This window comes from Panthera uncia, assembly GCF_023721935.1.
Source record: "Panthera uncia isolate 11264 chromosome C1 unlocalized genomic scaffold, Puncia_PCG_1.0 HiC_scaffold_4, whole genome shotgun sequence".
Taxonomy (NCBI): domain Eukaryota; kingdom Metazoa; phylum Chordata; class Mammalia; order Carnivora; family Felidae; genus Panthera; species Panthera uncia.
In genome coordinates, this window is record NW_026057585.1 from 42,837,098 (window position 1) to 42,849,952 (window position 12,855).

General features: G+C 38.9%; 1 protein-coding gene across 4 annotated transcripts in view; it reads left to right on the forward strand.

Annotated features, from left to right (window-relative positions):
* SLC44A5 (solute carrier family 44 member 5) overlaps positions 1-12,855 on the forward strand; it is a 314,929-nt gene that overhangs the window by 119,664 nt on the left and 182,410 nt on the right. For 2 of the 4 annotated variants that reach the window (XM_049616997.1, XM_049616996.1), the window contains 2 exons: positions 5,772-5,813; positions 9,238-9,268. The exons of 1 other annotated variant lie outside the window; for it this stretch is intronic. In XM_049616997.1, the coding sequence (XP_049472954.1) occupies positions 5,802-5,813; positions 9,238-9,268 (43 nt within the window). In that variant the 5' untranslated portion in view covers positions 5,772-5,801. The remainder of the gene's footprint in view (positions 1-5,771; positions 5,814-9,237; positions 9,269-12,855) is intronic. One more of the 4 variants, XM_049616995.1, reaches the window with a different exon arrangement.

Sequence of the window (12,855 nt, forward strand, 5' to 3'; positions counted from 1 at the left end):
ACTCCTGCCATATATAAATATCAATGATCATCTATTGCAATATTGTGGTTTTGGAAGGGATACCACTGAGTGTGTTTTGAGGTGCATATATTTTCTGCATAGTTCAGGCTATCTCAAGAAATATCAGTGATTTAGAAAATAAGCTCTTCTTTCTTAATCACAGCTTACCACCTCTTTTATTTTTCACATGCCAGCATCCTTCAGAGCTTCCATGTTCTATAAGGAAGGGTATTAACATTCACCGAGTGTCTTTTATGTGGCAGACACTGGTGAAAATTTCAGTATCGTGTCATTCATTTCTCACAACAGCCCTGTGATAGCACTCTGTCCCATTTTACAAATGAGACAGGCACAGCAAACAGAGGGAGTGAGGGGCAGGGCCAGGCCAGGTCTCTCTGACCGCACTGTGGCCAAGCAGAAAGCAGAACTTCATCTTATCTGTATGAAATGTATTTTTTTTTCAGGCTTATGAGTTTTCAAACCTTCTACATTCCATAAAAACATACACCATTTCTAATTACTGAAAGGTAGTGTTCAACTTCTTACCTATAACCATTCTCTTGCTTTTGATTTCATACACCTCAGTCATCTTTACCTACCAGCCTGCCCACTTCAGCACTACGGTCCTGCCAAGGCTGCCCCTGTGAGGAGTGCCTGGGACCCCCAGACCTGTGCCCTCATCAGCACCATCATTTTTTTGTCTCTTTAAGGGAAGTGCGTTATGTGTGGACCACATTTTCTGGCCCTTTCCCTCTTGACTTTCTCTGGACTGTCCCTAACTCCATTACAGATTTCTTTAAATCGTGGCTACTAGAACTGCAAAAAAGGTTCCTCATGCATAGGATAATATCTTTATTTTGTTTCCAGTACTTGACCATGATACTCAGAACGTTGTTACCTTTTTTAAATTTTTTCCCCATGTTTATTTATTTTTGAGAGAGAGAGAGAGAGAGAGAGAGCAAGTGGGGAAGGGGCAGAGAAAGAGGGAGACACAGAATCCGAAGCAGGCTCCAGGCTCTGAGCTGTCAGCATGGAGCCTGACGCGGGGCTCGAACTCACAAACCGTGAGATCATGACCTGAGCGGAAGTTGGACGCCCAACCGACTGAGCCACCCAGGTGCCCCTCTTGTTACCTTTTAAGATTCAACAGCAGTTCTTCTTTTAGAGAACGTAAAAGGTTACAGATGATACTCAGCAGGGTCAGGTCCATCTCAGACCTCAGGTGCTCAAGTGTTATTTCCACAAGGGCATCTAGGTGGGGCGCAACGTGGGCCTTTTATAAGGCGGTCAGTGTGTCCATTTGCCCCCCTTCTTGCTCCTCCAGCTGCAGCTCACATCACTCAGCCTCTCACCCAAGTGTCTTCCAACCCTACTGGCTTTGTTCATGTTCCCCATAGTTGCCAGCTCCTTCCTGGCATCATAGGGTCTTTGCCCATGCTATGCCCTTTGCCAAGACTGCACACCATTACTCATCCTTTAAATTTCTGGTTTATTGCCCTCATACAATATACTTCTTCATAGCAACTATCATATCACATTTGCAAGTAAAGAATTATTGTTGTGCTTATTTGCTCAAAGTCTCTCATCCTGATGCATTACAAAGAACTCCATGAGGACAAGGAGGGATTCCTTTGGTTACCTATGTAGTCTCGGTGTCTAGCATAGTATTTGATACCGAGTAAGAGGCCAATAAATCCTTGCTAAATGAATGACTAAATTATGGAAGGAAGGAAATAATGACTTTGTGGACACAGTTGTGTCCACACCCTGGTTCCAGTTCTCCCTTTCAGCAAGACTGGTTTTAACAGCCTCTTTTTCAGATGATACAGGCTTAGTATCACATCTGTCCTGGGCTTGCAGACTGCCAGGTCTCTGTAGCAGGGGTTAATGAAGCCACGACACGGTGCGAAATGATGTCAGCTGTATTGGCTGACTTTACATGGCCAGCCACCTGCTTTCTTGCAGTATACTGAGTAAGCCAAGTACAGTTTGGGTGGGCAATGGCACCAGAGGTTGGCATGCAGGACACAGCAGTGGAGGTTCCAGCCACCAGAAAGTGTTAGAAATTCAGATAAATGGCAGCATCATGACTCTGAGTACTTTTTATATTCAGACATATCCAAGCCAATGCGTTGGAATACTGCAGTATAAAATATTTTTTTATCAATATAAAAGCCATTTTATGCACATTGTAGAAAGTTAGAAAATATATCAAAATAAAATAAAATTAAATAAAGTACCACAGCTACAGTCACCCACACATGCAACCTTTCTCATATTTCCTTCCAGATTTGTAGTATTTGTTTATGAGAGATTTTGCTTTTTATGCTGTTTGCTACCTTTTTTTTTTTTTTTTTTTTTTTTTTGGTAAACAGTTTCCACTTTTCCAGTTCAACAAATGTTAATTTTATCTTATATTCATCCTATATTCAGATTTCCCCAGTTGTCCCCCACAAATGTCTTTATAGCATTTTGTCCATCTCAGGATCTAATCTAGTCTGGACCTTGGATCTGGTGGTTATGTCCCTTAGGTCTCTAATATTCTAATTAGCAAGGTCCCTTTTTCTCCTAATACTGACATGTGGTCCTGTCAGTTGTCCTGCAGAATATCTCATTTTCTGGATTTGTTTGGTTCCTTCCCAGGGGTATCATTCACATTGTTTCTTTATCTCCTGTATTTCCTATAAAATGTAGGTTAGGTTTTGATGTATTCCTGTTAAACATTTTTGGACCAGAATACATTCTACATATGCTGTATGATCTCCAATGCATCACATCAGGAGAAACATAGTATACGGTTGAATCACTATTAGCAATGCTGAACCTGAATGTAGGACTAGGGGCCGGGTTCTTTTTAATAAGATTCCAGACTGACACAGCAAGAGTGTGACTCTCACCAATTTCCAGCCTGGCTTTGCTCATTGCTAATCCCTCCTCCATCCCTATCTCCAACCTGTCTTCATCCCCTTAGTACCCTTCAAGCAGGTGCCTGCATAACTCAGTTGGTTAAGCGTCCAACTTTGGCTCAGGTCATGATCTCCGGGTTTGTGGGTTCAAGCCCTGCGTTGGGCTCTGTGCTGACAGATAAGAGTTGGAGACTGCTTCAGATTCAGTGTCTCCCTCTCTCTCTGCCCCTAGGCTCTGTCTCTCTCTTTCTCTCTCTCAGAAAAAAAAAAAAAAAAAAAAAAAGTTAAAAAATAAAAAAAAATAAGGAAGACCCTTCGAGCAAGAAAGACAAAAGGGAATGAAGGTGGTAAAAGGCACAGCAATCAGATTAGGAAGGGTAGTCCAATAGTTCCCATCTCCAACTACATACTGAGGCTACTGCACTAGCCATAAGTAGGCAGGATGCATATCCAGGAGCTGATCTCATTTGAGATTCCAGTTCTCAAATTACCAGGGTCAAAATAATTTGGCATTGGTGTTTGTACACATCCACAAGGCAGTCTGCATGATGTATGGATGTTCTCGTACTTTTGAAAAAAGATATAAGGTTATACAGAAAGCTGGTTCTACCATTTTATGAATTGATCACACCAAAAAAAAAGAGACAAAGAACTTTGATTTTTTAACTCACTGTGCAAATTCTAGGAAGAAGGAGTCAAAATTATATTGTATGATATTCTATCTGGGTAAGGGAGACCAGCACCTAGGTCCGCTTGGTTGTTTTTAAACAATGAGACTATGCAACCTTGGTACTTTCAACACTCTGAGTTTCCATATACCCTATCTGTAAAATGGGAATGCTTACACTTTTAGTCCATAGTTGCTGAGGATTTAACTGTGTCTGTAAAGCACCTACATTGCAGGAGTAGCTTATTCCCTTCTCCATCTGCTGGGGCTGAGGTTACTGCTCTGCTTCCTGCCATACCCAGCAAGGATTCCAGTGGGCCTGAGCCTGTGGGTGGAGTTCATTAGTATATATACCTGGAGGAGTTGGGAAAGATCAGAGTAGGGAGCTTGAGGCAGGGGCTAACCTCTGTTACTGTACGAACTAACATTTGATTAGAATAGTACGTTCTTAGGCCTTTTACAAAAAAACACTGCGACATCTTTTTTAAAATATGAAATTTTGTGGGGCGCCTGGGTGGCTCAGTCGGTTAAGCGGCCGACTTCGGCCCAGGTCATGATCTCGCGGTCCATGAGTTCCAGCCCCGCGTCGGGCTCTGTGCTGACAGCTCAGAGCCTAGAGCCTGTTTCAGATTATGTGTCTCCCTCTCTCTGACCCTCCCCCGTTCATGCTTTGTCTCTCTCTGTCTCAAAAATAAATAAAAAAACGCTAAAAAAAATTTTTTTAAAAATATGAAATTTTGTTGTTTTTTATTATTTTGGAGGATTTAAAAGGCAAGTCTAGTTACTTAGGGCCCAGGAACAGGAATGAAGCAGTTGATATTGGATTTTAATATTTTATTCTATCTCTCAAGTACTCAGCCTTCAATATACATGCTTTTAGGTCTAATAAAACAGTGAGAGATGGCCATTCTTATTTCGGGGGCTTTCTTTGGCTATATACCCCCCATGTAAAAGCTGGGAAATCAGTTAATGCTTATCATTCTAATGAATGTGGTCCAGCGTTGCTATTTTAAAGCAGGTGTGGTGCAGGATGAGGGGAGTCCTAAAATTTTTGTAAATTATCTTTATTTTTGTGATCCATTTGAGTGCTAGAGGCTGGAAGTTGTACTGGTTATGAGTGGACATTGGAGCCACATAAACCTAAGTTTGATTTTCAGATCCACCACTTACTAGCAGGGTGGTGACTAAGCAAAGATTAGACCCGAAGCACATTGCCTCTGGGAACTTCAGCTTTTTATTTTTAGAGGAGAATTGATTACTCTGACTACGGCAATGGTTGTTGTGAATATTAAAAGAAATAATGTAAATGAATCATGGCACCTAGCGTATAGTAAGTATTCAAGAATTGGTTGCTATTTTAATTATCATTATCTTTCCCAGTGAACACAGTTTACAAATGCTCACTTTCTCTAGAATCTTTATCCCAACTCTGACTCTCAATGGTTTTCTATTGTTAGATTGATGTGAAACATGGATGCTTAGATCAAGGGTTGTAATTTCTGCCCATCAATTCTCTAGTGAGAATGCTTTTCGTTAATGGCTTGACAAGGCTGATAAAGTAACAGAGAATGGAGCGTTCATAGAAAGCATTAATATTTTTGTTTCCCATATGGATGGGATTATTTGAGCAATAAAACTTTAGTGTGTTATCACTGTTCATTATGGAACTTGCCACATCCACCTCCCCCACATGTAATGTGGTTCAATTGTGGCTGCAGAATTTGAGTTACATCTCTTCTCTGTAGTCTATACTGGCTATTCTGCATGTAGTTGAAAGTATTCAATGCATATTAAGTTTTCCATGACTAATGCATCTTCTGAGGTTTAAGCAGAAGCATAAAATGAAAGTAAACAAAGTGCCTTAGTTCTTGGTGCTGAATTTTTCAAGACTGTACATATCACCTTGTACAAGGCATGGATGAAAATGGAAGAATTAAAAACTTTATTCCCCCACCCTCCAACCTCTAAACCCAGTATCTTTGTGCAATTTTGTTTTTAACTTCCTAAGATTAACTTCCACATGATTAGTGACTATGGGCATTAAGTATCTGTTTAGCTAGTACAATACACCTTATGTTATTCTCTGTGTTAAGGTTGAAGAACTAGGATTTCTTATGGTAGGGAGAGATGGGTATAGAGCTTCGGAATCACTGATCCCTACAAATAAAGATTTGCTTGCCCTTTGTTTTTTTTCCTAGAAGAAACATCAGACACTACTTACTTAGAAGATGATACCTATGGTAAGTCATAGTCTGAGTGTTAAGTGTTAAGTTAGTCTAAGAATTCTTCATGACAGTCAGTCTATTAAGGAATACATGATTCTTTCAAAATCTAGGAACACCTAAATATTTGATTGGTAAAGACTAATTACTGAAGACTTTTTTGGTCCTTCTTTCAAGTGGCTGATTTCTTCCTCCTGAAGGGATTTCCTCTCTTAGAGCTATATAAAAAAAAAATCCCTCAGGAAGAACATCTTATAGCTGCTGATGCTTCATTACCCCAGGTCATCCCATACATCTTGCTTTCTTTCCACCCTTGAATCTCAGTTTATGACCTTAACACATATGTCTTATTTAAATCTCTCTTTATAATAAAGATCTCTATTGTCAGGCCTCTTGGCTGTTTCATGACACTATCTTACCCAGTCCTCTTTTTGTGACATCTGGCTCACACCTTAGCCCCGTATAGTTGAGTCTTACTACTCAAAGTGTCGTCTGTGGAGGGGTGCGTGGGTGGCTCAGTCCGTTGAACGTTGGACTTCAGGTCAGGTCATGATCTCCCAGTCTGTAGTTTGAGCCCCGCCTCATGCTCTGTGCTGACAGCTCAGAGCCTGGAGCCTGCTTCAGATTCTCTCTCTCTCTGCCCCTCCCCAGCTTGCACTCTGTCTTTCTCAAAAATAAATAAACATTAAAAAAAAGAGAAATTTAAAAGTTGGTCTGTGGACCGGACCAACAGCAGGGAGCTTGTTAGAAATGCAGAATCAAGCCCCGCCCCAGTCTTACTGAATCAGAATCTGCATTGTCAACAAGATCCTCAAGTGATTCATTTGCAAATAAAAGTTTGAGCTGCACAGACTTAAAGAATTGTTCTTCCTTTATGTGTTCTCATTGCCCCTGAGATATCCAAGTACTTCTCTGCTGTGACTTCCAACATTCCTTGGATCCCAAATCCTCAACTGAAAAGGTTATCACATTTGCGCTTTCCTATCTCTGTTCTCAAAGCCTCTTTATTGATGCTTGTGTACTTTAATTGTACCTGGGTAGATTCTAGGGTTTGTGCTTAAACTTATATAGCATTTTATAGTCTTTAAAGTTCCCTTACACAGATTTTATTTGATCACATAGGATCCTATAAGGTGGAAAGATAGGTAATATAATCATTTGTAGAAGCTATTTTATAAATTTCCATTTATGGTTTTCTAACCTTAGGGGTGAAAGATATACCAGCAGATTTTTCCCCCTATTTTTGAAAAACATAGAAGCCAAGTCTTTTTTGGGTTATCAGGAGTCAGTGAGTTATTCTTACTCAAGATATATCATGATTTAAAATTGTGTTTTACTGTTCAATATGATATTATATTTTCATTCATAAACCTTGTCTTAATGAGGGTAATTAGGACTATAATAAAATTGTCATCTTTCTGACAAGATTTTTGAGATAAATGAGCCAATGAGGAATAAGCGCTTCACTTCTGATATAACCTGATATAATAAGCTGGTATAATAGACCACAGAGCACTGCTTCTGCTTGAATGAAAAGGAGTTTTCAAGGAAAGGGAGAAACTCCAATGTAGAATATTGCCTTGAGATCTTAGGCTATTTCCATTCTCCTAGAGAAGATATATGTAAGAGAACTCACTGCTAAGTTGGAGGAACTGTTGGTTTTGCATCCCCTGAAAATGCATTTATATTAGAAGAAACACCTGCAGGGGCGCCTGGGTGGCTCAGTCGGTTAAGCATCTGACTTCGGCTCAGGTCATGATCTCACAGTTTGTGAGTTCAAGCCCCGCGTCGGGCTCTGTGCTGACAGCTCAGAGCCTGGAGCCTGCTTCCCATTCTGTGTCTCCCTCTCTCTCTGCCCCTTCCCTGCTCATGCTGTGTCTCTCTCTGTCTCAAAAATATATAAACATTAAAAATAAAAAAAAAAATAAAAAAAAAAGAAGAAACACCTGCAGATCCTAAGAGTGTTATACCCAGGAGTTAGGGGGTGAATGGGTGAATAGGCATGGCAGGTGAATTTGGTGCCCTTTTTGTCTTATTTCTTTGAACCATTTACTCAACATTTAGATGTCTTTTCAAGAACCTTATGTTAATGAAAGCTTAACTGTGTTTAATAATGTAGGTGAGCTTGGGAGAATTGGAGTACAGTTGAGAGTAGACCATGGAAAAATGCTTCAACAGCCTCGTATTCCAAAGAAGCTGAGGCCCAGCAAAGCTGGTGACTTTATCCCATGTATTCTACCTCCTCTGCTCTTACAAGGAAGGGGAATCCTTGTCTCCTCTAGGCTGGTACCTCCCACAAGGACCTTGCTATGAAATTGTCCCCTCTCTCTCCTGCACTATTCCCACCATTGTATAAACATGCCTAAATATCAACCCCTTGAAATAATTGGTAAAGCCTCCATTGACTTTCCTATCATGCTCCACCTACCACTCCATTTCTTTCCTTTTTCACATAGGAAACTCCTCATTAGAGTTGTCTTTAGGCACTGACTCCACTTTCTTCCCTCTCATCCTTTCATTACCCCACACCAACTGGAATTGTATCTGAACTACTTCAGGAAACACTTTATCCACATTTCCAAAAATGTCTATCTTGCTCCTCCAATGGAGAATTATTTTCTTTCTCACCTTATTCTCCATCAGCAACATTTGACACATCTAGCCATTTTCTTTTTTGCAATATTTTCTTCTTTTGCTTCCATGATACCACACTCTCTGGTCTTCTGGTTTTCCTCCCTTCTCTCTGACGTCTCCTCTTCCTCTGCCCAATCTCTAAGATTTAGAGTCCAAATGTTGGGGAATCCCCAGTATGCATTTTCTCTTTTTACGTTATCCTAGGTGATTTCATCTCATCTCAGTTTTGTTTGTTTGTTTTACTCGTTTTAATTTTTATTTATATCCAAGTTAGTTAACATATACTAGAATATTGGCTTCAGGAGTAGAACACAGTGATTCATCACTTATGTATAATGCCCAGTGCTCATCCCAACAAGTGCCCTCCTTAATGCTCATCCCCAAGACATTTCCCCTCCAGCAACCCTCAGTTTGTTCTCTGTATTTAAGAGTTTCTTACGGTTTTTAAAGACCATACACATGCTGCCACCTCCTAAATTTATATCACTGGCCTTTTTTGCTCTATCTTGCTCCAGACTGGTTTATTCAGCTTCAGATCCCACAAACCCAGTCTACCTATCTTTTCATCCCTAATCCTCTAGTCTGACCATTTCCACTGTATTACTTCATTTAAACAACTGTCCTTTGTTATTTTGATATTTACAATAGCCTCCTCACTGGTTTTCATACTTTAGCTATTGCCCTAAACATAGTTATGCTTTCATTAACAAGTCCATTCTCCACAGAAGAATCTGTTTATAACTACTCTTATATTCTCAAAATCAAGTAGTGAACTGAGCAAATAACCAACTGCTTTTTAAATTTTCAGAGCACATTAGGACGGCCGGTGATTCAGTTGGGTGAGTGTCCGACTTCAGCTTAGGTCATAGTCTCACAGCTCGTGAGTTCAAGCCCCTTGTTGGGGTCTGTGCCAACAGCTCAGAGCCTGGAGCTTGCTTCAGATTCTGTGTCTCCCTCTCTCTCTGCCCTCGCCTCTCGCTCTCTTTCTCTTTCAAAAATAAAAACATTAAAAAAATTTTTTTAATTATCAGAGCACAATTATATATCATCACAATTATGATGAGTTAATATTACTTTTTTCCTCTAATCACACTTTATTTAATGTACCATTTTGGTCAGTTTTAGATTAGTTAGTATATAAATGTAGGAGTCACAAGAGCAAATATTATATTAGTCCAATGGACAGTGCACAATTTTGGTTATTGGCTATTTTGCCCTTACTTTTTTGACCCCCACAATTTGCATATGACATTTTGACCCAATTTAAACCCGAGGATATTTTGACTATTTCTGTATACTCACATTTAAATCAGATTTATGCCAACATTAATGAACTTGGGTCAGTAAACTATTCTTTTATTTGGTGGGGGAAAATACCTTCTATTAGTTAATTTCGTTTCTTAATTTTTGAATAGCAGTGTTAAACTATTTATGGTTTTATCCTTTTTTATTCTACTAAGCTTATTTTAATTAGACTACCATGTTTTGTGTCAATTTTAAAATAAATGTTTGATTCATTGATTGTTTTATTTTACATTAAGATTCATCAACTTCGTGACATATTTTTGTGGATTTTACAGGATGATATGATTCCTCTATCAATTTTTGGTCAATAAATTTTTACCATGAGAAGTTTTAGTTAGTGTCAATTCTATTTTTTGTTAACTATTTCTCTAAAAGTTTAATTTCTTCTAAGGTCAATTTTTGCAGTGTTTATTATTGTTAGTAATATGTGATTCTTCAACTTTTTTTATTAAAAAAGAAAAAATGCTTCACTATATATATATATATATATATATATATATATGCTTAGCATTGCTAGTTTTATTTTGACATAATTATTTCTACTTGATCTAATTTTACTTGGGTCAAGTTGTATTTTGTCTTAAGTGTCCTTAGGGTCAAAATGCCAGGATTAAAATATATTACGATAATCTTAATTGCTCCTTATTTTTTCTCTTAGAATATCAATGTTAGCTAGAGCTGTTACAATTGTAAATTATTGCTAAAACAGGTTTGACTCCACAAAGAAATTCCAGAGAGCCTAGAGACATCTTGAGAGGAGCATATGTAAATTTAAGGGAAAAGGGCACATTTCTTTTTTAGGCAAAACATGTTATTTAAGGTTGACTTCTGATTCCCCGGGAAAGAGCTCTTTCCTTACCTTGGAGCTTTTATTTCCCCTGGCAATCCAAGCTCTCTTTCTCTTTCTCCGTACTATTGACTACCTCTTGGCACAAAATATTGCAATCAATTATTCCACATCTGTGTGAACAAGGGTCTTTAGAAGAAGAAACTGATTAAAATATATGGTCTCCTTAGGCTTTTAAATAGGACACCCTTCATTTTAGTTTTTGATAGTTTGCATTAAGTAGCTGCAATGTGTATTCTCTCTCATTATTAATTCTTGAAATGGTTTGGATTTTGCCTGCCTACTCTTCAAAATTATTAAAAACAGATAAAGTTGGCTATTCTGGAGTGGGATTCATTTTATTTCCCAAATGTTTTTTATTTTTGAATTTTCTTGAGAATTAGGAAAGCTGCTCTCCTGGTCTTTTATTAACAACAATACTAAAATAGTTGTGTATATAGCATTACTCTTTGTTGGAAACTATTCTAAATTGCCTTACATATGCTAATTTACTCAATCTACCCAATGACTCTTTGATGTTGGTTCTATTTTCCCATTTTACAGGTGATGAAACAGGCATAGGAGAGATTATGTAACTTGCTCAAGCAAGTGCAATAAAGATCTGACAAATTGCATGAAGTTGTCTATTTTTAAAAAGACTTTTCTTAATGAAAAACAAACTTTTGGCTCCTTGCCTTAGGAAATGGGGTGAGCCTGTAATTTCTCATTTACATATCCTTACAGCCCATAGATAGATGAAGTTTAAGGGATTTGACAAACTGGGTTTGGCTTCTCCACTTGTTTGCAACAGAAAAATGAAGTGATTTCTCCATATCAGACTGAGACCACAGCTCCAATCCCACTCACTTCTTTTTCCTAACATGCCTCTTAGTGTAATTCTTCCCTGTAGCACATGCATGGTATTTCATAGAGCCAACAAAAATAGTCATATTACTAAGGAATTGGTGGCCACAAACTATATTCAGATGAAATTTATTAAATTCTCAGTTTCTTGTTCCTTAAACAGGGAAATTACATTTTCCCTTCCATGCCTGCTTTTCCCTGTCTCTGAAAGCACTGATTCCTCTCACTAGCCTACCTCATTCCCACTCTGATTTTGTATCACAGCTTTCTTTTTTAATATGAAATTTATTGTCAAATTGGTTTCCATACAACACCCAGTGCTCATCCCAACAGGTGCCTTTTTCGATGCCCATCACCCACTTTCCCCTCCCTCCTACCCCCCATCAACCCTCAGTTTACTCTCAGTTTCTAAGAGTCTCTTATGGTTTGCCTCCCTCCCTCTCTAACTTTTTTTCCCTTTCCCTCCCCCGTGGTCTTCTGTTAAATTTCTCAGGATCCACATAAGAGTGAAAACATCTGGTATCTGTCTTTCTCTGTATGACTTATTTCACTTAGCATAACACTCTCCAGTTCCATCCACATTGCTACAAAAGGCCATATTTCATTCTTTCTCCTTGCCAAGTAGTATTCCATTGTATATATAAAGCACAACTTCTTTATCCATTCATCAGGTGATGGACATTTAGGCTTTTTCCATAAGAATGGACATAATTTGGCTATTGTTGAAAGTGCTGCTATAAACATTGGGGTATAAGTGCCCCTATGCATCAGCACTCCTGTATCCCTTGGTCAATTCCTAGCAGGGCTATTGCTGGGTCATACGGTAGATCTATTTTGAATTTTTTGAGGAACCTCCACACTGTTTTCCAGAGCGGCTGCACCAGTTTGCATTCCCACCAACAGTGCAAGAGGGTTCCCGTTTCTCCACATCCTCTCCAGCATCTATAGTCTTCTGACTTGTTCATTTTAGCCACTGTGACTGGCATGAGGTGATATCTCAGTGTGGTTTTGATTTGTATTTCCCTAATGAGGAGTGACGTTGAGCATCTTTTCATGTGCCTGTTGGCCATCTGGATGTCTTCTTTAGAGAAGTGTCTATTCATGTTTTCTGCCCATTTCTTCACTGGATTATTTGTTTCTCAGGTGTGAAGTTTGGTGACTTCTTTATAGATTTTGGATACTAGCCCTTTGATATGTCATTTGCAAATATCTTTTCCCATTCCATCGGTTGCCTTTCCGTTTTGTTGATTGTTTCCTTTGCAGTGCAGAAGCTTTTTATCTTCATGAGGTCCCAATAGTTCATTTTTGCTTTTAATTCCTTTGCCTTTGGGGATGTGTCAAGTAATAAATTGCTGTGGCTGAGGTCAGAGAGGTCTTTTCCTGCTTTCTCCTCTAGGGTTTTGATGGTTTCCTGTCTCACATTCAGGTCCT